General features: G+C 34.8%; 3 protein-coding genes across 3 annotated transcripts; 2 read left to right on the top strand and 1 right to left on the bottom strand.

Annotated features, from left to right (window-relative positions):
- Positions 1 to 4,897: 4,897 nt before the first annotated feature.
- LOC133697464 (uncharacterized) lies at positions 4,898 to 9,595 on the top strand. The gene is made up of 3 exons (XM_062120026.1): positions 4,898 to 6,563; positions 8,714 to 9,259; positions 9,363 to 9,595. Exons 1-3 carry the CDS (start codon positions 5,757 to 5,759, stop codon positions 9,477 to 9,479), a joined length of 1,470 nt encoding a protein of 489 aa, XP_061976010.1. The 5' UTR covers positions 4,898 to 5,756; the 3' UTR covers positions 9,480 to 9,595.
- A 1,389-nt stretch (positions 9,596 to 10,984) lies between these two features.
- On the bottom strand, positions 10,985 to 13,772 carry LOC133697465 (thylakoid lumenal 15 kDa protein 1, chloroplastic-like). Its single transcript, XM_062120027.1, has 8 exons — positions 13,529 to 13,772; positions 13,337 to 13,441; positions 13,078 to 13,173; positions 12,862 to 12,934; positions 12,083 to 12,144; positions 11,678 to 11,759; positions 11,336 to 11,396; positions 10,985 to 11,252 (listed from the first exon to the last, which is right to left on the bottom strand). The coding sequence occupies exons 1-8, from the start codon at positions 13,655 to 13,657 to the stop codon at positions 11,201 to 11,203; spliced, it is 660 nt and encodes a 219-aa protein (XP_061976011.1). The 5' UTR covers positions 13,658 to 13,772; the 3' UTR covers positions 10,985 to 11,200.
- Positions 13,773 to 18,956: 5,184 nt separating this feature from the next.
- Positions 18,957 to 21,270, top strand: LOC133696470 (AT-hook motif nuclear-localized protein 15-like). The gene has a single exon (XM_062118662.1). The coding sequence runs from the start codon at positions 19,938 to 19,940 to the stop codon at positions 20,946 to 20,948; it is 1,011 nt and encodes a 336-aa protein (XP_061974646.1). The 5' UTR covers positions 18,957 to 19,937; the 3' UTR covers positions 20,949 to 21,270.
- The last annotated feature ends 4,927 nt before the right edge of the window (positions 21,271 to 26,197 follow it).

Below are 26,197 nucleotides of genomic sequence, written 5' to 3'. Positions count from 1 at the left end.
CACAGAATCCAGACAATTAGATCAATTGAATGAGGGTTCACACGAGAAGAAAAGGGAGCTGAGTACTTTTGATGAAATAGTTAATATAATCATTGTATTGCTGTACTTCCTCGCGTGCTTTCTCAACTATACGTTCAATAATGAAACCCATTCATGAAGTTGCCTGCTAGCTTCACTTAACTTTGCGAGCGACTGTTTTAGATTGTCGTTAACAGGCAGACGTTGGAGTGTAGCGTAACGATATATGTATTTGTTTTTCAAAGGTTTATTTTTTATTGTAATATTTATTGATAAATATTGCTGATGTTCTTAACAACTGAGAGATTGTGCAATTGCCTTGAAACGTAGTGATGTTCTACAATATTCGCATTTGCAACCAGTACTCTCCGATCGTCATTCGGCATCACAAATTTGCAACAATATTCGCTTCTTGAACGCTTAATTTGTGTTGAGAAGTAACTGCGATGCTTTGCTAAAGGTAGTGTTGAACCGGATATTCAAACATCCAGCCATGTTTCTCAAATCGAACATGTCTCGAAAAACTAATCATCATTCGTAACGGGTTTCTATTCGCATGTTTAAGATTTCGATCAGATCATTTCAACAATATTTTTGTTATTCCATTCCAAATGACATACAAAATATCTCGAGAGAAGTACTGTGCTCGGATTTCTTCAAAGACACCGGCGAAGTGTATTTACAAGATCATTTCGTTCTAATACTCCACTCGTCACTAGATATGACGGATGAAAGAATTAAAACCTATCCATGAAGAGGCTCGAGCAGACAAGGACAGGCACTTGTGAAAGATTGGTTATTAAATAATAACGCAGAGATCATTATAATATCACGATCATTATTTGATTTAATGACCAACTTTCCTCTGTAAACAAATTAATTAAACAAGCTTGATTGTGAAGCTCTCAATCTTTGATTTAACGACCAGCTCTCCTCTTGTACCTCTAGTGAATGTAATTAGAATCCTTCTGTTTTTTTCTTCAACGTCTCGTCTGGTTAACAAGTCAAAGAAAGCTCTCTCTCCATTAATTAGGACTAAATGGCATTGATCAGAGATCATATTTCTCAAATGAAAAATTGGGTTTAAATGGGACATTTGAGAGCTGACAAGCCACAGCATTAACGTATTAGGTGGAGTGTGTTTACTAATAGCCATAGGAATCGATTACAAAAATACCAAGTGGATTATTTTTTGGCATAGTTTAAATTATCCCAGGTAAATTAATTGAGTAGCCTTAATCGAATAGAAGGTTTATGACTATGACAAACTGTACTGTTCGAGGCAAATAAGGATGTTATAATTAGTTCATCAAGAAACGCAGATTTCTTAAAATTTGACTTGAGACGAGTAGCAACTTTTTACTCGACTTTTCGATCAGTTCGGAGCATTCTCAAAAGAAATTGGAATCCATTCTTTAATCTTCTTTGACTTCTCCATTCGAACTTGATGCGATTGGATTATGCATGTTTCTCCAATCTGTTCACGGATTGGCATAAATTCTTGTTGCTCTAGCTAGCTATTTATAGAGGTGACTTGACACATTGAGTACCATATATAGGAATACAATTAAAATATAAATTAAGAGCTCTTAAATTTTTAATTTTCTTATTCATAATTGATGCCGAGGAATCCTGGCTACTAAATTTTTTAATTGTTGATATGTTTCTTTCAGTCTCCTGAAACATTGCCTCGAGACAACTTGCATGAAAGAGGATTCCTTGTTATCGATATATAGCCATAACCCATAATTTCAAAACATTTTTCTTTCTTTGTTTTTCGTCCAAGTCAAGACTGCCGAATTCAAATAGCTTAATCAGTGGGAGAATGAACACGCGTTAATGTATAATATTTTAATGATTGCGCAATCATTGACTACGAAAGACTATTTCTACGATAAAAATACAAGATTGTCTTCACATGTAGCAGACAAGTGCTACCTAAACTGTCTGGTCTTGATTCTCAACTTGTGGAAAAATTAATTGTAATGAAGAGCATGATTTGTCTAAAAAAAAACACGACTTGATTGCAAAACAACAAACAAAGATGGCTTAAAATAGACTTTTTCGAGATAACTAAACTATAAAACGGTGATGAAGCTTAAACCATTAAAATATATAATTTCTTGCCGTAATAATAATTAATTATTTCAGTGGGTTTTACTTTGGGAATAAATCTCAAATCAAAGAATTCATTTCGGCCGAGATATGCAACGTAATCGACAAAAGTAAAGAAATACTTCCAAATACACCTTGATTTCAAAACCTATATCTTGAGTTTTGTATTGATAATGGTACTACTGATGGAAGAATTAGGATAAAGAAATCAAGGATTGTGTTTAGTATTAGTCTGAAAATGTTCTCCTTGGCCATCTCCTAAGCATAACTTTGTCAATTTAATAACCTAGTGGATCTCCTTTTTTTTAACTGCAGCCTTAAATATTGCCTTGTGTTAGGAGCCGAGGACTCATCAAGCACTGGCTGATGAGTTTTAAAGTCCTTTCTTGTGATGGGCTAGTCATTAATGAACACAACAAATATAGAGGACAGCTTGCTACTTCAGCTGATTTCTTAGCAAATCAAGGGATAGCCTTGTGATGCTAGGAACCTCATCAGCCATTACCTTTGCACCAGGCTATCCTCATTCTTGTGCAAGTTTTTAGGTCTTGCTTGTTTTGCCCTAGCTCTATGCCCGTAAGCTGAAAGTTTTTGTCTTGAAGTTTGGGAGGCCGAGCTTAATTTTGCACTGCAATTTTGCCATAGTTCCAGTTAAAACTAGCCCATGGGTCTCATGGCTTATTGGATTTCCTTGGGCCAGGATACATAGATCGTTGTTAAGCATCTCCAGTTGCAAACAGTGTAGATAAATCCATGGTCATTCATTTTCCATGGCCCAACAAGGCTTGCATTTGTCACTGCCTCCAGCAATCTAATTTGTTTTAATCTATCGTTTTCAATGATCTATCCTCGTGGAAGAATAATTATCGATGATATTACGTGAGTGTATTATATATGGAGTGATCTGATTTTCATCAGCAAATGATGGTGAAGATGAACTGCCATGCCAATGACTCCAGAAATGTTAAGCTGAGAATATTGCTGTACGATGACATGAATGGCGTTACGATTACAAATGCTGGCGTTAGAGAGAGAGCTGCCAAGGAAATCCATTGACAAAGGGAGAAGTGTGCAGTCTTGTGGAGGAGAGCTGTCATGGAAAATGATGCCGAGGAGCTCAGGCAACCACATACAGACTATTCTTTTTTGACTTTTCTACTAGTACGATGTGGGTGGAAAATTTCATTATTTGATTTTTTGAATAATACCAAATTCATCGTTGTATTTTCAAGTCATGGTCTTGGTGACTGATCTGTTATAAGTTGATCGATGTCGTCAACCCAAGTCATTGTACCGTTTACTGATTTCTTAGTTCCCTTGCGCTGACTTTTCAACAACTGTTGGAGTTTTTAGTGGTTATGCGCTCGAACGGCCCCCAGCAAGGCGGGTTTAGGACAGTAATTTGTGATAATAATAATAGTTTAAAATATTTTTTATTTAAAAATATATTAAATTAATTTTTTTATTTTTAATATTTGCATATCAAAACATCTAAAAATATAAAATAAAAATTTCATTCTGAATAAAATAAACTTTTTTTAAAAAATTAATAACACGAATGTTTCAAAACACTGCCTTATTAACCACGTTCTCACAGCTGCTTGAATAAGAAGAAATATAATATCTAAATTCTTGAAATATTTTTTTGCCATTGGCATGAAACTCAGCAGAACTATTCAAAAACCCTTGAATGGATACATACAAAGAAAAAAATCAATCAATATTTAAAAAATTCAATCAATTAATACTAAAAAAATAAATTAAATAAAAACTCAAATTATAATTTGAAATTAAAAAAATAAAGATAAAAGAGGCCAAAAAACATTTTTTATATAATTAAAAATACTAAAATTAATTTATCATCAACTCAATAATAAATAGTAAAACTAAATAAAATTATATATTAAAAGATAAAATTAAAAAAAATATATTAAAAAAACCCAAATGAAATAAAAAAAATCATATTAAACCATGAAATTAAAAAAATAAAATAAAAGAAATGAGGCAAAAAAATCCTGAATAACCAATTAAAAAAGCCATGTGGGTATTGAAAAAAACCCAGGGGCTACAGCATGAAACTTAAAAAAAATAACTAAAATGATTTATTATTTATAAAAATAGTTAAACTTTATTTTAGTTTTATTGATAATTAAATAATCAATAATTATGAGAGATGTTTCACGCACGTGTGTAAATAATCAATTTTACAGTAATTAGTGGAAGGTATCTCAAAGCCAAGAAGGTTCTCTAAGTTTTTTCCTTTTTAATTAAAATATCAACTTGAAATATCGAACGAAAGAAAAGGAAACGATTCAATTTCATAATTTTTTTTCCTCCATATTCCCAAAAAAAAAATATTACCATAAACAAAATAAAAAAAAACAAATTTATTAAACACTTCAGTTTTTATTTTGAAATATCTAAATAAAAAATATTTAATTTATTAATGCATGTGATCATAATCTTCCAACTATAATATCAACTGTTTCTTGAGAGCCTGATAAAAATTATTTTTAAAAAGTTTTTTATCTAAAAATATATTAGAAAAATATTAATTTTATTTTAAATATGAGAATATTAAAATTAAAAAATTTTAAAAAACACAATCTAACCCCAATCCCAAACAAACCCCAAAGTACTGATAAAATTTAAATTTTGAAAATGAAACTGCTAACATCACCTATAACTTGAGATCACACAGTGTATCACAAGATAACTCTAAAATCTTTACCGTTATATTTCCCTAGCTGAAAAAACAAATCGGATGTCAAAACACAACAACAAGAGCAAGAGGACCCTTGGTTCCGTCGACAATAATGAAACCTAACCAAGATATTTGCCACGTTCAAAATTGAACATCCTATGACCCTAACGAACACCCACCGGCCACCGGAAGAGGACCCTTGGTTCCCCTGGCAATTATGAAACCAAGAAAAGAAACCATTTCACCCTCCCTATAAATAAAATCCACAGCCCATCCTTGATTGGTCGTTGACAACTATAAAAACACCCCGTTTTCTTTACCACAACACACGCGCGCGCAAGCACGCACACAGTCTCTTTCCGTATCTCTACCTGTTGCCTCGTTATAGTGTTGCCATACTCTTTTCCTTGTTTCATCCCAGTCCAGGGAAGAAAAACCGAAAACAAACACATGGTTAAAACACCACTACGTACGACAAGTGAGAAACCAAAAAAGAAATACCAGAAGAAGATTAAAAACTATATATGTGTGTGTGTGTGTGTGTATTACTATATCAGCCACAGAGGAATTCCTTATCGTGTCTCGTGTAAGCTTTGTTTTATCAATTCAAATTCTTCTGGGTTTTCTCCTGTTTTATGTGTTGATCAGCAGAAGATGTCTTGGTTCTCTGAGTTTGGGCCCAGATGAATAGATTTACAGGGGTCATGGGTAGTCTTAGAAATTAGAATTTCTCAAAGGCTTCTCCTTTCCTTTCCATCCCTTTTCTTTTTTGTATCATCAACACTAGCAGAGAAGTCTGAGCTCCACTTCTTTTCTGGGCATTAGTGCATGCTCTTCCTAATTCCAAAAACTAGAATTTCTCTTCCAGCAACTTCTGGTAGTCTCTGATCAACTAGTATTTTCCTCGAGCTCCTTCGAAATGAATCAGACTCATTTCCCGGCCAGAAAATTGGTTTCTCTTCCAGATAAAACCTGCAAGATTTTCTCTTATCTCACGAGAATATGTCTCCTCCTTTGTCTCATTTTCTCAATATCTCTCGTCCTCTACACCACTTTTTCCCCCAACCAAAACCAATTCTGGAATCGTTTACCCCACCCCACCCGAACCGGAACCAAACTCGCACCCGGCCCGCCCACTAACATCTCCCATGTCCTTTTTTGCATCGGTGGATCAACCGCCACATGGCGCGATCGTAGCTTGTACAGCTCCATCTGGTGGGTACCGAACGTTACGCGAGGGTTTGTTTGGCTTGAGGAAAAGATCATTAGCCATCAGACCAATAAAAACGTCCCAGCTGTCAAGGTGTCATCTCCAGAGTGGACCCAGTTTAAATATTCTAGCTCAAGATCAGCGGTCAGGATTGCAAGGATCATAAGTGATAGCGTTAAATTAAGGTTGCCTGATGTGAGGTGGTTTGTCATGGGAGATGATGATACCGTGTATTACACTGACAACTTAGTTTCGGTGTTATCGAGGTATGATCATAATCAAATGTGGTACATTGGAGGGAATTCCGAGAGTGTGGAACAAGATGTGGTTCATTCTTATGACATGGCTTTCGGTGGGGGTGGATTTGCTCTTAGTTATCCATTGGCTGAGAGATTGGTCGGTATATTGGACGGTTGTCTTGATAGGTACTATTATTTCTACGGTTCTGATCAGAGGATTTGGGCTTGTATCAGTGAGATCGGCGTCCCGCTCTCTAGAGAACGTGGGTTCCACCAGGTACGTGTTTGCTTTTAAATTGATTTTTAGGCCATTTTGTTATCTTAACGGCAGAGATGATACTGTGTGCGTGAGGGAAGGGGCATAGATCAACGGTCGCCAGTCCCAAGTTTTGTCTGGCAGTCGTCGAATCATTACACTGAAGGGGTTTATATGGATCAAAATCGTCTAGTTGTAATTGACTCGTACAGTAGTTTTAATTTATTAATATTTGACATATAGAGCTGTTTGGGACCATGGGCAGAGGTTTTTGAATATATTAAAATAATTTATTTTTTTTAAAAAAAATTATATTAGTATATTAAAATAAAAAAATAATTTAAAATAATAAAAATCCACTTACATATAATGCGTTTGTATATTTACTTTACATTAAATGGGTTGTGCATCAAATACCTTACAAATAATGCAAAAGTGACAGAAACTTGGGCCCTTTGGAATTGTGCTTCTTAAATTTTGAATTTTTTTTAGTTAAAAATTATTTTTTATATATTTTTATATTATTTTGATGATTTTTTAAAAATTTAAATAATTATTATTTTAATATATTTTTAAATAAAAAATATTTTAAATTATAATGGCTACTGCAATCTTAAACATGGCTTTCAGCTCATTAACAGTTGCATGGAGTCGACCTTCACGTGTCCCCAATACCTGGACTAAAGATCCTCTCTCTCTGTGCATATACAGTAGTTATTAAAGGTAGCAGCATTCTGCAACAAAAGAAAATCGTAATATGAGATCTTTACAGAGCCTAGCTGATAGTTGAATTCATGTTTCTTTCCCTTAAAATAATTGCTATGGGAATAATAGAAATGAATTAGCGGTGATTATCTATCGTGTCACACACAGAGAGACATGGTGGTCCACATAAAATGAAACCACCTGCAACTGTACGGTGTCGTCCCTGTAAGAACAGGGCTAGCGGGAATTACTAGGGACGTGGCAGCAAGGAATTGAATCGTAATGATCTTTGATTATGATTAAATATCAGTTTGTTCTGCCACCACTTGTCACTGTCTTAATTAGCGAGGTTTCTCGAAATCATGTGGAAAAGGATCAAGAAAGATCGGGGAAAAAGCCTTGGCCTTCTTGACTTGAAATAATATGTGATGAAAGGAGGCGTCTGAACTTATAAGAATAAGATCATTGTGTTAATCCTCGAAAGAGATGAACGTGTGCTTCCATGGATATTATTTACTCATGCTACTGGGTGTTGTCCTTAGTATCACAGGGAAATACTAGGTGGCGCCTCCGAGTGGGGTCGGTTGTTAAAGCCTGCTCTGTCCTTTTGTGCTCAGTTGCCCACACACTTCCAACAAAAGAGGTGACCTTTGTTGGTCTCAGTAAAAAGAGAAGTATTTTGTTCAAGAAGAAAACAGTAAGGTTTCTTTGGGTGCTTAACCTAGCCATGATCTGCTATCTCTAATTGCCACGTCCATTTGCCTTTTGATTTGGAATATCAAACCCAGTGATAAAGAATTGATAGGTGGTCATTAGAGCATCGCCAAAACACTTTCTTTCAAAGTTTCCGTCACATGGAAGGGTCATGGTTTGGCCACTTAGCCATTGAATTATTCACACATTTAGATTCGTTTTACCAGGTCTAATTCTTTTCAGTTAAGATTTGGACACTCCTACCTTCAAAGGGAATGCGTGGTAGATGATTGTCTGGCAGCTTTCTCAGTTAAATATGGAAGTAATTATGATGCAAGAATGGTGAATATTTAGTGCAGTAGCTTTATTTTCCTTTATTGATAGTTTGGAAAGGTGATTCAAATTTGTTGCTATTTCTTTGGACACGAGACTGCTTAACTGCTGATGAAGCTGTGTCTCCTCTGTTTAAATTGAATTATTACCGTTAATGTGAGTGATCACTAGTTACTGTGTTCATTTTTGGTGCGCACTAATTAGTGATTTTGAAATTGAATTTTGCCTCGAACGAGTGGGATTTCAGAAAAAGATTATCCCCTGCGAAGTAGTTTGAGATATGATAGAACTTTCAATTAATTTAAAAAAAAATTGTGGGAATTTCTAATGATAGAATTTCATTTGCTGTGGAGTTATATTTGCTGAAATTCTTCGAAACAAGCTATTCCTGACACTGATTATTATTAATTTTTTTCGGTGGCGTGTTTTGATTTCTACAGTTTGATATTAGAGGAAGAGCATATGGTCTCCTAGCAGCACATCCTCTAGCCCCGCTCGTATCACTCCACCACCTTGACAATCTGGAGCCGCTGTTTCCAAATCACGACCGAATAGACTCGCTTAAATCCATAAATCAGGCATACCAGGTTGACCCGCCCCGGATTTTTCAACAAACATTTTGCCATGACTCCAAGCGGAAATGGTCCATATCCATAGCATGGGGCTACACAGTTCAGCTGTACCCATTATTGTTGCCAGCCAACGGCTTGCAAACACCAGAGCAGACATTCAAGACATGGCGGAGTTGGAGTGATGGGCCATTCACATTCAATACCCGACCCATGGAGCCTGACCCTTGTAAACGACCGGTTGTTTTTATGCTTGAGCAGGCCAAGGAAGGGGGCGTTAATGGGTCCTTGACTAGTTACAAGAGGATCGTGCATGAACCAGGGAAGACTTGTAAGACAACACAGTATGCCCAAGCAATGTCAGTGCAGAGAATTCTTGTATCCTCCTTGAAAATGGAGCCAGATTATTGGAAAAAGGTTGGTCTTTACATGCCTAATCATCCCCATATTCATGTTTATGGTGTTTATATCTGTTAGTGTATGTGCGTGGCTAATAATTTTATTGCCGTCCCGTGAGCAGGCACCAAGAAGATATTGCTGCGAGTTAATGAATAAAGGGAACATAAAGAACAGCAGTATGCAGCTTAGGATTAGAAGATGCAGAAATTGGGAAAGTATTACTTCTAGGTTAGACTAGCTCCTTAACATTTCAGCCATGTAAACATTCCCCTCTACAAAACTTGCCATACTGAATATACAGGAAAAGAGATTGAGTGCCGTTTGGAAATCCATTCCAAACAGTGTTTCTCTAAATCTTGTTTTTTTTTTTTTTACTGAAATTAATTTTTATATATTTTTAAGTCGTTTTAATATATTAATATTAAAAGTTATTTTAATTTATTTTAGATGCTGCCATTTTCTTACATACGAAACCAGCCGTTCTTTTCTTATCTTTTTGCTATGATGAGAGAGAAAAGCTATCACTTCCACTGCTACAGTCCATTCCAACACTTGCGACAAAATGGAATGCTCGGAGGTGAAAAGGAGTGGGGGAGAAAAGGCCCCGTAAAAGCGAAAGCATCAAGACTGCTGAAAGTATATGGTGGTATAGCACCATCCAGGAAATAAGTGCAAGATTTCCTCTCAACCTAAGGATAAAATTTAAGAATTTCAACAGCAACCGCTCTTAGAAGTCACAACATGATGAATTGAAAATTTTTTCTGGCGTAGAAAGATACAAAATGCTTCATGTGAGTGGATCATCCACTCTACATGAGGCGGAAAAGGGCCAATCGGAGTTCTTTTGAATGCCACTGAATATACCACGAACCACCAAAGGTACACAAGTGAAGTATGGCACTGTTGATTAAAAAAGGGGAGATAAAAGGTGAAAGGAAAGCATCAGGCTGCTTTTGAATGATATAAAGTCTAATGCCAATGCCACTCGGCTTTTAATGCAATTATTGGATTGGACCGTGACTCGAGATTGTGTGACCTCCGATACTGCACTGGTTTTCAAACTTGGCAGCGCCCTTTACACCTTCAGTCTATCATTTGGAACGCTATGAACCTTGAATCCAGCGTGATTACAGAATCCTGGTCTTGGCATAAATAATGCCAACCACGATGGTGGAATCATTACATTTGACAACTGTTTGATTAGGGCAACCTGATTCTCATCTATACAGATAGTTTTACCCACGGATCCCCATCATATCTTTGCTAATAGAGATTGGCACAGCAAATGAAGACCTCTTCAGACTAAGAACAAGCAAATAGCATGTGAGTTTCGGGGTAATTACAGAGAGCAAAGAAAACTAGTTGAAATTGGTGAATCCATAGACAAAGGCGAGGACGATGCTCCACAAAATATAATCACTGAAAAGGGTATAGGAAGAATAACAATGGGAGACTGTCAATACCAACTGAAGCGTGGAAATCTTAGTTTCTTTCATTAACATTGTAGTATTATGTGGAGGGGGGAACAAATTTGACAAAACTAAATTGATAGAAAATTCCTTTTGCTCCATGGGTATCCTGGGACGGTGCAGTGGACCAAAGCGATGAGAAACAAAAGGAGATTTCATCGCGAACATTTGTTAAGTAGGTGGTTCCTTTTAACAATTTCATGGAAAACGGTAAATGATTAAACAAGCATACTTGATTTATGGTATCCTCAATCCGGCAAAGACTCTAAAGAGGTGACAAAAGAATCCAGTTTATGATAGATGTTTGATTCATTATACAGTTGCACGTATACTTCTTATATAGATGAGAATAAAGGCAACACTATTGATTTGATATTTTACATTACTTACAGCAAGTTGATTGCAAACCTGAGCTAAAATGAAAATTGCAGCTGTTACAGATGCACTGGTGCGGCTTCCCTGTTTTTCATCACTTCAATGTGAAAATAAACTAGTTGCAAAGCAATGTATCGCGTGTTGCATTTCCAGTAGTTGGATTCACCCTGATGAGAAATGGCTCGATTTAATGTGGATCTATTCAAAATAGACAGACAGTTGCATTTTACAAGCAATACTTAGGTCTTACCCATCGGCAACTTTGCACAAGTACTCACGTTGGTCCTCTCTCAAAGGCACATCTGTGAAATCTGATCACACACGAAGTCAATCAAACAACAGAAACATAACAGTAATCACACTCAAACACTCTCCTCTATGGCACATCCAATCTCTAAAACACATCTCAGGATGGTAGCAGAAAAACAAATTTTACAACTAGCTGTTATCACTCAAGTGTTTGGCTCCTAGAGTGATGACACAAGGCACAAATAGAATTAGCTCGGTTGCTAATGAGAAGAATCTAATTTTTATATCATGACTTCTTCAACAGATAGATGTTCTTGACAGTAAAACCAGTGATGCAACATACCAGCTCCTGTTATATTTGATCCTCTAAAAGATGTGTTGCCGGTAGCAAGCGCGCCTTCCAAGTTAGCATTGCTCAAATTTACCTGCAGAAAGTGGTGAAGTCAGAAGTAAGACATCACCAAAAGCATTTCATGAAGTAATAGAATTAAGATAAATTCTTTAAGGTTCAACAAATTATACTGGAGTGTATCAACTACTACCATGTCTGCAGGCAGGCTGGTGCTGCTAGTAAATTGAATGTGCATCTGAAAACACATTTACATAGGAAGGTACCCCAAGGAAGTTGCTGGAAAGGTAATTATATTACTAAGACAACATGAAAAAATGACTGCATTGTTGAAGTACTTCTAGTCTCGTTACTAGGCATCTAAGATAATAGCTTTCAAAAGCTGTAAAGAATAACCACCTTTGCCACATTCGCCAAGGAGAGATCCGCACTTCTAAGGTCAGCATCTGAAAGATCAGCCCCTATATCACATGCCAAAATAGAAAAAAAGAAACAAGAAACCATTATCCAGGAAGCATAAGAAGAGAACCATATTTTCTAAAACAGCTGCAATATGCATAGCTAAATTTGACAAGTTCTGAACCATAGCAACGACATCGTGCTTAACATATACCTTAAAGCCAGTGTTATCTATGTGCACATTTAAGAAAAAAATTATTCTTCCACCTAAAATAGTATACACACAGAATACACATACATTTCAAACTGTTAGCACTTGGCGATCATCCATTTACGTCAAAAATTCTCAAAAGGCATATGGATCCGGAACTTCCTTCCAGCCTGTGTGTATTAGAGGTTGTAAGTACCCAACAGTTTGAGTCCCATGCTAGCATCTCTCCCTAATCTACCTCACATTGTCAATTTCATGCTACCTTCTAAGCTAGAAAAAACAGAAACTTCAATTCTATCCCCTTTGAAATGAATAAAAACACATCAACCCGTGTCAATTAAGAAGCATCTTGCTTGCATTTCAAACACACAAACAATAAGGATATATAACACACCATCCTAGTTCAAAGAACTCTGCCTACATGCACACGCCCATACCAAAACTTCCAGTTTCATAAAGTTGAAAATTCTGAATTTCCAATTAATTAATTTACGAAATTTGTGTCGATAACTTTTCAATCCCAGATCACAGAATCCTAAAATAGAAACAGAATACAAGGTTAGAGAACCTGTTAAATCAGCATCGAAAAAGCTAGCTCCCAACAACTTTGCACCTTTGAAATTGGCTTGTCTTAGTATGGACTGAAACACACAACAGTTAGAAACTCAATCGTTCCATTGCAAAGAAATTAACCAGCGACAAACTCACTCAAACTTTGAAAATACATATATAAAATAAAGAAAGAAAGGAAGAAAGAAAGAAGAAATAGAACTAAAGTATATACTGTCTTAAAATCTTGCTTGATCAAAGTTCTGCCACTGAAATCCTTGCCAGTAAGATCCTGGCCCCTCGTAACTTCAGAACCATACGGTCCTCCTCCCTTTACACAATCCACATTGCCAGATAAATCAACAAAATGAAGCAATCAGTTTTATTTTTTTTCTGGTTACATTTAATTAAAAAAACAATATCAACACATAAGTTCAAACACAGCAAACAGAATTAGACAAATAAAGAAACAACGAGTTTCTCAGCTTTTTAACCTTGAATGCAAGAGCAGGATCAGTAAAAAAGAGAGAGACGGAGAGAAGAGCAAGCAAGCCTGTCTTTGCAAAATCTTCTAGCAGTTGCTTGTTTAGTATCAATGCCTGTTGTTGAATAAACAACGAGAAAGTGAACTTCGCTAAAACCGAAGAAGAAGAAGAAGAAGAAGAGTGAGATGTGGTGTAACGTACCTGTGGGTTGGGACAGCGAGAGTGGGAGAGGGAAAGGAAGCGTGGGATTGAGAGGCAAGGTTTGGTTAGTGAGAGAGGGGGTTTTGGTGGGATTTTGGTGCACAAAGAAACGTTAAGAAGATGAGCCATTTTCGTTTTGATTCCTAAGGCAGTAAGTCCATGCTCTGTTCTGACTTCTGATTGATATGGATAACGAGAATAATGGGATTGGATGCGAGGATTATCTTCTGGTGTGGCAACTTCCAGAAAATCGTTGTATCCTTCAGCACGACAAGTTGAATGAGCGTTTAGGTTTAACTGTTGAAACAATCCTGGGCTGGCCCAAACACATCATCGACATGCCAGTCCCTTGAGAATCCGGCCCATTGAGTTTCTATCATAGGTGAGGCCTTTTGGGCTTAGTTTGGTCATAATTGTTGAAGGTATGGACTTGTGCTCACGGGCTCACGGTCCGAGATCTGGTAAAATTTATTTCGAAAAATCGGTTTGGATCCCGGTTCGTGGACGTCTTAAATTCATAGCAGTGGTTTTTTTAATTGCTGGTTAGAACAAGCATGCACAGAGAGGACAGAGTCGTGTGTTAGTAAAAACGAGAAAGGAACACAATTAGTATAAGAAATTCTGAAAAAATTCTAATTACACCCTGGTTTAGTTGGACGGGGAATTGCGAACCAGGGAAACGGCTCTGACGATTGTAAAGGTGGTCACAGGCGGATTTATTGAAATGGGCCAAAACTGAGCATCAAGCTGCGGCCTTTACTTGCCACTTTGGGAACACAAAACCGAAGGAGGAAGGAAAGCTTCAAAAAGGCAAGAAACACTGCTAGGACACGGGCACCGAAAAATGGATTAAATTTTACAGAGAACAAGATAAGAGCAGATAGATCGATATAATTATGGGTAGCTGTGAGAAATGTATTAGACCTCTTCACCAGCGGCCAGCAGGTTGGGTCGCAGATTGCAGTAGAGACGGCAGGGGCCTTGTATTTTATTTGAGTCGTGTTCCAGACCTTGGCATTCGATACCTTGTCGGGACTTGCAGACAATGACGTGTTCCCACTCGCCACCCAACTAGTTTCTTGCACTCTGTCCCACGCACCCCCACCACAGAAAATCCATTAAAATACTAGCTTGAGCTCCCCTACCCTTCCTCGCTATAACCACATTTAAACCAACACGGAATACAGTTCTTATTTTATTTTATTTTACAGTAATTGAGGGTGCTGTAGCGATATTGTAGTTTTTTTTTTGTTTTTTTATTAATATAAATATTTAAATCAGCTTACGCACACCTGCTTGTAAGTTTAAAAAATATTCATGTTCATGCCTTTCGACATTGTTATCAGTAGTAGTATAAGAATATGGAATATATATAATTTTATTGATTTTTAAAATAATAAATAATCATTTATAATTTCTGTAAGACTACAAGAAAAATACGACCATGAAAGTTGATTCTATTCATATGCAAAAAACATTTAACAAGTATAACAATAACCATTTTTCTTCTAAATGACATCTTGTCTCGTCTATTTCACACGCATTTAAATAAATTATTTTAATGCCTACTTTACATCTTTATAAGGGTCATATTTAAACAATAAATAAATAAATAAACAACAAAACAATATATATCAAATTCATTCAAATTTAAAATATATATAATATACAACTAGCAAGTCTTTAGAAAAGAGAAAAGAAAAAATAGATTTTGAAATATTCAATTTCACTCACTTTCATTGTAATTAAACATTTATCTACCCTTATTTTAGTGGTAAATTATAAAATTCAATTATTTTTTTAAAAATAACAATTTCAAGCACAAATCTACAAAGATCATCATTAGAAAACTCCATTATTATTCATTATATATTTTTTAATTTTTATCGCATAGAATGTCAAGTGGCAAAAACATTAACCACCAACCAATGAATTAAAAAAAAATGATTAGTAAATTATTTAAAGTTGAGATGTTCAAATTAAATAATTTAAAATACAAACATCAGAAGAAAAAAAATCACACACATGATTGGAAACAAACTAGGAAATCTCTACTCACCTGATAGATATGTAATCGTGACATATATCAATTCAACAATGATTATTTTAAAATAAAACATCTGAAAAAAATAAAAGTTGATTGACTTGGATAGCATAAAATGAAAAAAATCATGAATTGAAAATGTGATCAACTATTTTTAAACAAACCTATTTTAATTTTTGAAATTACTCACACACACAAAAAAAGGTAACAATACATCCAAAATCATTTATTAATTCTTTGTCAAAAACATATAAAACAATAAACCATATAGTGACACTAAATGACACCTTAATTTTTATTTACTTTTTTTAAAAGTTATTTTTATCGTCCAAAACAAACTTAAATAAACATGAAACTTTGTATTTTTTCACATGCACGAGTAGTGGTTAATCTTTATCATTTTAAAATAAATTAAAAAAATTAGTATCCTTGTTGTTGTTGTTCCAATAAATCCAAGTAGTTTAGAGTAAGGTTTATATCTTGAATAATCGGTTAATCTTTTGGTTTTGATAATTTGATCAATTTTCCTTGATTAATGTGGTTGATGCCTGCCTAAAACTTGCAAAATGTTCCATTTAAGAAATTCTGAGACTTTATGATGATTAAATAAGTATTTCCTCGAGAAAAAACTATTATATTCTAGAGAAAAACTTTGAAAAATAAATATATCACTAGAAATAGAGATTCATAACCTGACTTTAAGAGATATCATCGTCATTTTTATACTCCAAGAGGCTTCTCTATTTTTTAAAGATAAGGGTTTATAGTGTCAACTAAACATCTCTAATTCATCGAGATAAAATATCAATGACTCGTCACTGAGTAAAGTATATCATCACAAGATAAAATATACTTGACTCGTCACAGAGTAAAAATATCTTTGTGTTTGGTTTGGCCTAGGGATACTAAGTTATTACCCTATCTTGGGTTATTTTTTTAAAAAAAAAAGTACAAGTAAAAACAAAAAATATCGACACATCACTTGTAAATTAACAAATAACTAAAACAAAAGGATGATTCAGTGTAACCCCTCTCATTTTATTGTTAATCGTTACAGTGTAATAACTATTTTGTCATTCCTATCAAAAAGTGCATGCTTTTTAAACTAGGGTTATTTTGGTATTTTCATGAGGCGTGTTAGTCACCACTAAACTAGTTTGGGGTATTTGTGTACATTTAATGTTTTGTGAATAGCAAGAGAACCAAAATACCCATAAAAGTAAAAAAAAAAAGTGGTCTCGGGGAGGGGTATTTAGGTATTTTCTTATTTATTTTTTATACATACTAGAAATACGCATGTACCATTGGATGCAAGACAATTAGTTCATTGTAGTTATGGGTATCAGGGTTTTTTAGACCAATTTTTATAGTTTATTGTAAGTTTAATTGAGGGTAGTAATGTAATTTTTCTTTATAATAATAATTTTTTAATTGAAAAGCTGCTAGCGCATTGGAATTGTTGCACACTTTACACGCGCGCGCGGTGGTTTTAGATGGTTAAAAAATCTCTTCCGCCATCCTAGACAATTCCTCTCCATCGTTTATTCCATTATAGGTGACGTGTGTACTCCAAATGTGGTCGGTGTATCGTCGATGATCTTTTATTTTATTTTCTTTTTTCATTTCTCTCTCCTACCTCGGTAAATACTCCACGATCCTCTTTGTTGTTTTTTTTTTCAAATTTCAGACCTTTTAGTTTTGATTGTTGTTTCTTAGTTGTTTTCTCTTTTGTTGAATTTTATTTATTTTCAATTTAACCCTTAGTTTTTAATTTGTATATATGAGATATTTTGATTCAGTCATTCTACTTTTAATTTTTAATTTTTTTCTTTTACCTTTTTATCATAGTTTTTATGTCTTTCGATTTTATCATTCAAATACAATTTATAATCTTTGTTTTTATCAATGATAACAATGATTTCAATTTGGTCTTATTTTTTATTGTTTTTCTTGATCCTTTTATCCAAGTTTTTATAGTTTTGAAATGAAAATAATAATACTATCAATGATAACAACAAAAAAACAATAATTAAATTAGCAATGATAATAATGACGATGGTGATGATAATAATTTTACTAATGACAGTAGTGATAATAATAATAGTAATAATGACAACAACAATAATAAAATTAATGGTGACAATAATAATAATAAAAATATTGTTGCTTCCGCTACTACAAACAACAACAACAACAGAGAGAATAATAATAATAATAATAATAATAATAATAATAATAATAATAATAATGACGACAATAAAAATATTAATAATAGTTGTTGTGATGATAATAATAATGACAATAATAATAGTAACAATAATAATAAATGTGGTGATGATTGTGGTAATTATTGTTAAAATAATAATAATGATGATGGTAATGCTGATATTATTATTAAGAATGACAATGTTAGCAATAACTGCGGTGGTAGTGGTGATAATAATAATAATAATAATAATAATAATAATAATAATGGTATTACTTATTAATAATAGATGTGATAGTGATTTTGATTCTTATTTTTTGAATTGTTATTTTTTAAAATCCTCTTGCATGATTGAAATATTTTTTTTCATGTTCATTATTTAATATTTAATTTATTGAGAATTAAACTTCATGGTTTTTCTAGATTTGATATTTTAAGTTTAATGACACGGGTCACGAGTTTTAAAAAAATCAACATATTTTTTTCAAAAGGCTCCACAATTCTTTTTATTTTTAATTAAATTATTTTAATCATATAATTTAGACCACGAGTTTGACAAGATATCCTGTGTTGACTTAACCTTAATCAACATTTTTATATATTTGTCATGAACAATTTTTTTTTTATATTTTTTAACTAATTTTCAATAACTAAATATTATTTTTTGTTTAAAAAACAGCCCAGGAGGTCAGTATATTCTATAAATGTAAAGGTCAAATTAAGTTGCCGTGCATGCCATAAATATTCATGCGTTATGAATGCATTTTTCAAAAAAATTCATAAATCTACTTTCTATTAACATATTAACAACCATCTTTTTTTTTGTTTTTACTGGAGAACATGATATCAAAATTGCCCTTAATATATAGGCAGGCTGGTTCAAGTGATTTTTTTAGAAATATATTAAAATAATATTTATTTTAAAAATAAAATAATTTTTGATATTAGTATATACAAAAAATATGAAAATATAAAAAAATTAATTTTAAATAAAAAAAATTAATTTTTTTTTAAAATGACTTTGATCGAGTTTCCAGAAGGGAAGGATTCACATAATGGTACATTGGTAATTTACCAAGAAAATCCGTAATTATTGACTAGTGTCATGCTAGGTCAATGGTCCAGCTTTTATGGCTAGTAGTGGGTGGGTGTATAGCATAAAAAGCTACTGAGTAAGAAGCTTGAAACTTGCAGTTCACAAAACCAAAAAAAGAAAAAACAACAGGGAGACAAGAAAAAACCAGGCTCTGCAAACCGCTATAGGATGTAGTGATACGCACTGCACGAAACCTTATCGTACGCCTATGTGCTTTTTATCGTACACCCACATCACAGAACTGGTAAAGCAGCAGGCAACTTCAACTACTAAAATTTGGAGGACCCCCTGTAACAGAAACTCTCTTGGCTCGCCCTACTAAGCTGACTCCCGTGTACTTTCAGCGTTGTAAAGTTGTTCTTTCCTTGACCAAACAACTTTGCACCTATATAGGAGTACTCACGTATTCATGTAAGAGGCTAGGTGAGTTTCTTTTATATTGGTGTTTTCTCTTCAAGGTCTTTTTAATGGGAAAGGTGAGAATTTTTTGCATGTCTGGCTTCAGATCTTAATGAGTTGCCGGGTTTAGAGAAGTGGGTTTTTGTTATCTTTGTTGGTGGATCTGGTTTTTTATCAATCTGGAGGCTAATAATCTTTAGGGTTTTTGATTCTCGCATGCAAAACGAAGGAAACCCTTATGTCTAATGGCGGATTCATGCAGCATGGGTAGACAGACAGTAGTATATACTGGCTGGGCTAGTGAGTTTGGGCTGGGTTTGATTCTTTCTTTTGTTGAGAAGGTATAAAGGACAAGGTCTTGGACTTTATCTGTTTGGATTTGGGATTGTACATTTAGAGATTTCTCCCAATCTGCGTCTAGCTACCTGCAAGCAAGCACAGTACAAAGAGGGTATTAATAAGGCCAAGATACTCTCCCATCTTTCATTGTTGTGGTGTTGTTGTCAGTTACTGTTTCAACAAGATACTGAATAGCGCGAGACAAGAACACACGCAAAAAAAAAAAAAATGTTGCAGCACAAATAAGCTATCTTTAGCTTATTGTCTCTTGGATTTCTTTTTTGTTCAAAAGTTTAGGCTTTTTTGGTTCCATCAAGAATCAAACATGGCAAATCGCTGGTGGGCTGGAAATGTTGCCATGAGAGGTGTAGATCCAGTATCTTCATCTCCATCTCTTCACTTGGGAAATCTTGAAGAAGACAGCACTCCTCCCGGTTTGAACCGGTTGGGTCCAAGAAGAGAACAGGATTTCACTGACACCAACACCAGTAGCCCTAAAACAACCACCACCGCCACACCTCCCAGTACTCAAAACCAGGAGGAACATGAAGATAGCAGAGACAACACCAACAACCAAGAATCTGGCGACCACACTGCTCTCGAAACCATTGAACCAGGCAGTGGTAGCACATCTCGCAGGCCTAGAGGCCGACCTGCTGGTTCAAAGAACAAACCAAAACCTCCCATTGTCATCACCAAAGAAAGCCCTAATTCTCTCCACAGCCATGTCTTGGAAATCAGCTCCGGCAGTGACATCGTGGAGAGCATTGCGACTTTCTCTCATCGCCGCCATCGAGGTGTTTCTATCCTTAGCGGAAGTGGTATTGTGAACAATGTTACTCTCAGGCAGCCTGCAGCTCCTGGTGGGGTTATCACTCTTCATGGAAGATTCGAGATTTTGTCACTGTCGGGTTCGTTTCTCCCTGCCCCATCGCCTCCAGGAGCAACGGGGCTGACTGTTTATTTGGCAGGTGGACAAGGACAGGTGGTTGGAGGTACTGTGATGGGGGAGCTGATAGCAGCAGGGCCGGTGATGGTGATTGCAGCAACGTTCAGTAATGCGACTTATGAAAGGTTGCCACTCGAGGAGCAAGAGCAAGAAGGGATGCAATTGCAACAGCAAGTGAATTCACCAGGGACTAATAATGGCAATGCTGCTGCAGGTGGTGGTGCCAGTAGCGGTGGCGGTAATAATCCAGTGACTCAATCTTCTCAGGGTTTAGGTGAGCATGTTTCAATCCCTGGGTACAATTTGCCTCCTAATTTGTTACCCAATGGACAAGTGCCACATGATATGTTTTGGTGTCCCCCTCCTCGCCCTCCCCCCTCTTACTAAGAATGTGCTTGAGAGAAAGAGAAGAGTTGTTAGTTTGGATTAGCTGACCCATGTGCAAAAATACTTTAGACAGTTTCATGTAAGCACAGCGAAGAAGGTAGGACATTTTGGATTAGTTTTTGTGTAAACTAGCTGGCTCTAATCGTCAGGTTTTGCGATGTTGTTGAAACGCGTTAATGTATTGATCTGTTTGCTTTTCTCTAATCATCCTTTTGTGGAAGAATATTGTATTTTTTGATGATGTAGGAAGAGAAGAAATATACCAGTCAGGAACTGGGATTGGTGCTAATTAATGGAAATTTGTGGATGAGATCTTGGAACCTTTTTTGTTTTCTTAGGTAAGCATGCCAAGCATATTCTGGTATGTTATCTTATGCCTCGTTTGGTTTTATTCTCATCGGAATGATTATAATTTTGTGAAACATTGTTTGAGAAATGTGAGATTTGGGAAAACTTTGGAAGTAGTCAGCTTCCATCAATGTGATGGTTGATTTTTTTCCTTTGACTATGAAATGTGGGGTTTGATTCATCTGCACCTGCATTAGAATCGGTCGTTTCATATTCCAAGTTGGTCGAACTTTTGAAAGGCGTGGAATTTTACATCATTAGTGCACGTTGGGACAGTACTTCCCAAGTTGAGCTGATCATTTGAATGACTCTATTTGACACGAGGGGGCATTCCTGGCCAAATGTGGCAAATGGTTTCCAATCTCATCTAGCATGTAGCAACTTCCAGTAAACTATTACTGGTAAGTAAATGTCTAGGTTTCAATAACCACATGTACCCAATTATGTGTGTGTGTATATGGTACTGTCCAAGTTCAGATAGTCCAGATATGTAGTACTAGTTTGTAACTCTTATGCATGCATGGTGAAACATGTTTTTGCCAATCAACAAGGAACTTGGGTAAGTTTGCGACTAGCTTACCATTGTCTGGGTATTTTCGATCTATAGCAATCTTTGCTTCATTGCTTGGCAGTTTAGTAAGTTCTAATTAGAAAAAGAAGTTCAGTGAGGATTGCCATAGAGCGAATCTATTTCAGAATGTCTCTTCTTTTGTTTTAGAACTTAATTCAGTTTGAGATCTTGCTCGTCTTTTCTTGTCTTGTACAATCATGCAATCAATTTATACAATGCCCTCAAGTTGTGGATGAGCTTTACAACTAGAAAAATAATTAAATGCACGAGCTTTCTAACATATATTATTGTAAGTTGAAGATTGAAGAAGCCAATTGCATTCCGATGATTGTAGCCAGCGATAACTAGAGCTCTGTGTGATCTTGTGGGCATGATTTTCTTTTAAATTTGTTAATTCTGTTAATTATGGAGCACCAAAATAATAATTTGTTTGCAATGAAATATTAGAACCGAGACCGCGCGTGGCGTTATCTTACTTGTGTATGATAAAATGTTGGTTATTGCTGGTTGGGTGAGCTGCCGTGAGGACTGTGAAAGATTTTTGTCCATTTTACACCATTTTAGTCAAAGGTGGTTGATGTAATCTTGAGGACAAGTTTTCAATGTGGTTAGATAGACGTTGAAGAATTATGAACAGGTATGGGCTAGCTATTTGTGTGCGTGTGACATTAACGCAAGTAGGGAAGACCTTAACTTTCTTTGGATGGGGGTGAAAGCATGGTCGACTATGCAGGTGGCTCATACTTCAAGGGAAGAATGCCATCTTTCCAAGAATTTCAATCGTAGAATACCAGAAAGAAAGATTGCTTTTCTGATTCAATTAAATTGCGGATCTCGGTGACCAACTGTGAAGGTTTCTTGTATTTGACAATTCCAGCGGGCAGATGTAGATTTATTGCAAGTGCAAGTGGCTAGTGTCAAAGAAGAATACTTTGTAACTGCACGACGACTGGTGATTGATTTTGTTTGGAGAAAACGAGCCATTTGCCATGACCACTTAATTTGCCCAAGTCAATTGTTAACAGCTGGATTAAATGATGTGATTGAGTGCTAATCCAGGAAAAATTGAAATGCCTCATGAATTTTCTTTATCTCATTGTGCAGCTGCTGTTCGATTTGTGTGCGAGTGTGGGTGTGTTTTGCAATATCTTGGTCTCATATGAACTACAGTTTAATTTCTTGAATCTGTCTCTGTTGCCTTCGCTACTGATCCAGAAAAAAACCAGAACGTTGTGCCATTTATAACGCTTAAGAATGTTTTAGACTCCAATTCTCATTCCCGAAACTCGTTTGATTTGAACTCGAACTCGAACATGGGTTTTCTTCCATCATTTCAAGTGCACATAATTTTGAATGCATACACATGTAGGCTCAAATCTTCATGTGTTTCAAATTGAGCTAGGATATTATTACAAGTTACAGACTATTTGTCATGTCGGTTTGTTTGCCCTCGATGTGTCGTCATTGACTTCTTCGTATGTTCGGGCACCATGCTGTATAGGTGAACCATAATAAGCATTAATTGAATGTTGATGTCTGGAACTGGAGACTCTGCACAATACTTTGGACGTTAGTGCTAGCTTGCATTCAAGTGGTGTGGTGTCTTGGCCAAAACCTGCCGCCTTGACATTTCACTAATGCATGGTTCCCGTTCGTCAACTTTTGACGGCCTCGTTGAATGTTTCATGGCATGTTTGAAATCACTGGAATTAAATTTAATTTCAAGTGATAAATTAATTCATGTGTTTTTAAATTTAATTTCAAGTATTAAATCAATGTATGTGTTTAGAATTCTTTTTAAAAGTATTGATTTAAAATTCCAGATCATGAAAAATAGACTAGCAAATCAGAGGATAGTAATTTCAAATCAAAAGGTTTTTTTAAAAGTACCCTCTTTATTTTTTCTTACAAAAACCCTTATCTTTAATGCCTCATTTTCTTCCTCAGCAAGAGCATTGGATAAAGAAACGAACATTGATGAAATTTTTATTCAGGCAGATAATCTTTGAATATATATGTTTGGGGTCTTGTCTGCAGGGATTTTCTATGTTATTGGCAGTGGTTTTAAGAGCTCCTGGACCCAACAATGGATCTCCAGATATGACATTGACGATGAACTTACCCTTCGGCCAGACTTCCACTGATCATCAATCCCCATTTACAAGCACCTCTGTACGTTGATGGTGAACCACAATTGTCAACAAAGAATGATGCGTGGGGTGTGAGGATTCATTTTCAATTAACTATAGGTTTATTATACATCTGCACTCACAATTTTACTGATAGCTTGTGATGTAGCAGGCTTATTACACATTTTTCACTTCAGTTCTCATCCTTCTCAGATCAACAAGTGAAGAAAAAACCACCATATTTGCAGACCATATTGCAATATGCAATTTGATACGAAGAGGCACAAGGGCAGGGGTCATTATTATGACAAATATTTTAGTCTGATGAAAGAACTTGGGATCAAGAGGGAATTGAGAGAAGCTGCAGTCATTTCTATTTGTGTGCTCTAAACAAGCAAGCGTGGAGACAAACACTTCAGGACTGCAGCAATCAATATGAGCACTTGGTTGCACCAAAAACAAAATTAATTTCGGCATCCAAACAAATTCAATTCCAAATAGAAGGAAATCCAACTCAAAATAAATGAATATCTCAATCCAACTCGTAAATGCATCATGATTCATCGTAAAATAATTCGTAAAATAATCATGGATTTTATTTTCACATTAACAAAGAAAATATTTTATGATTCAGGATAAAATAGTTGAGATTACTAACCAAATTTAATTATATGACTTGATGTTTTATTCCAAGTATTAAAATTATAATATGTTATTAATTAAATTCAAATCTTATGTGTAATTAAATTAAGTGAAATTTAGTTTAAACAGATCATTAGCAACTCCAATTGCAAGATGTTGCAATAAAATTGATGTTGCAATAAAATTAATTATTGTGTTCAATTGTGAACCAAAATCCATTTTGTTAGAGGATCGAGCTAGAAAAATTTCTCTAAAAATTATAGATTTTATAACTTCATATTATTTGATTAACCTAGACCTTTGAAGTTTTCTGTTTTCTAATTAAAGAGTGTTTGGTTTAGAGGTATGGTTGACTTGTTTTGATGAGAACTACATAAAAAAAAATATATTTTTTTGTTTTTATAAAATGTGATTTGTGCTTTAAAAAGATTTAGCCTTAAAAAAAACTATCATACCTCCACCCAAATACATATTTAATGGTCAAAGGAAGGGCTGAAAATCAAGTCCGATCCCTTTACTTTCAACATTCTTCAAGCTGAAGCTCCTACTTGTAATTTACATGTAATTCACGATTAAAGCAATTTTAGAGTGTGTTCAAAAATATAATAATTATTACTTTTCATAGTATTTTTTAATTTAAAATATATTAAAATAGTAAAAGAATATTTTTAATACTAATACATCAAAATGGTATAAAAAAAATAAAAATCAAATAAAAAAATAATTCTTTAAAATAATTTTAAAACATAAAAACAAATCAGTTCTTAATCATGTCATAACCGTTCGGAGTGGTACAAATTGCAGAGCTTCTGGTCAAGGTCATGTTCACATTGATTAGTGTTTTTTGGTCGACAGAGATTGTGATGCGGCCGATTGGGATGAGTTTTCTATATATTCATATCTAACCTGGTACGTCTATAATTAATATCATTCGGCAAGACTTGACTTGGCCATTTTTTTATATTAAAAAACAATTCTCTCCTGTTTTTTTTTTTTTATTAAAAAAATTGTAGCACCTCACAAGATTACATCCTAAAAAAGCATGGAAATAATCTCATTCTCAATAATATTATTTTTATAGTTTTATTGAAAATAAATGTGATTTAAAAATATAAAATTATCTCATTGAACATTATCAATAACATGTATTAATCAATAAAGTGTAGTGATTAGTACAATTATACGTATAGAACATTCAAGATCTATTTAATTTATGTTTATAAATCATACATACAGTGTTAAATTACGCGCTTGTTACTTATTAAGTTTATTTATACTACGCACCTAAAAAGGAAACATCAACTACATAACTTATATCATTTAATTACTACTATAGTAATTATTTATTAGCACCATAAAAATAAAAATAGTTAAAATACTAGGTCAAAAAAATCTTTCACTCGCCTCCACGTTGATCTATTTGAAAAGAGTTTGAGTAAAAACCTGATGTTGGATATGGTGACATTATCATTCCTAATGGCTGGTAACCATTACCTTTTCTAAGCAACCTTATTTGCACCAAACCATGTACTTAAGTGCGAATCTAAAATTCATAGTTT

This window comes from Populus nigra, chromosome 6 (genome assembly GCF_951802175.1).
Source record: "Populus nigra chromosome 6, ddPopNigr1.1, whole genome shotgun sequence".
Lineage (NCBI taxonomy): Eukaryota > Viridiplantae > Streptophyta > Magnoliopsida > Malpighiales > Salicaceae > Populus > Populus nigra.
The sequence above is the reverse complement of the archived record's forward strand: the minus strand, read 5'-3'. Positions and strand labels throughout refer to the sequence as shown.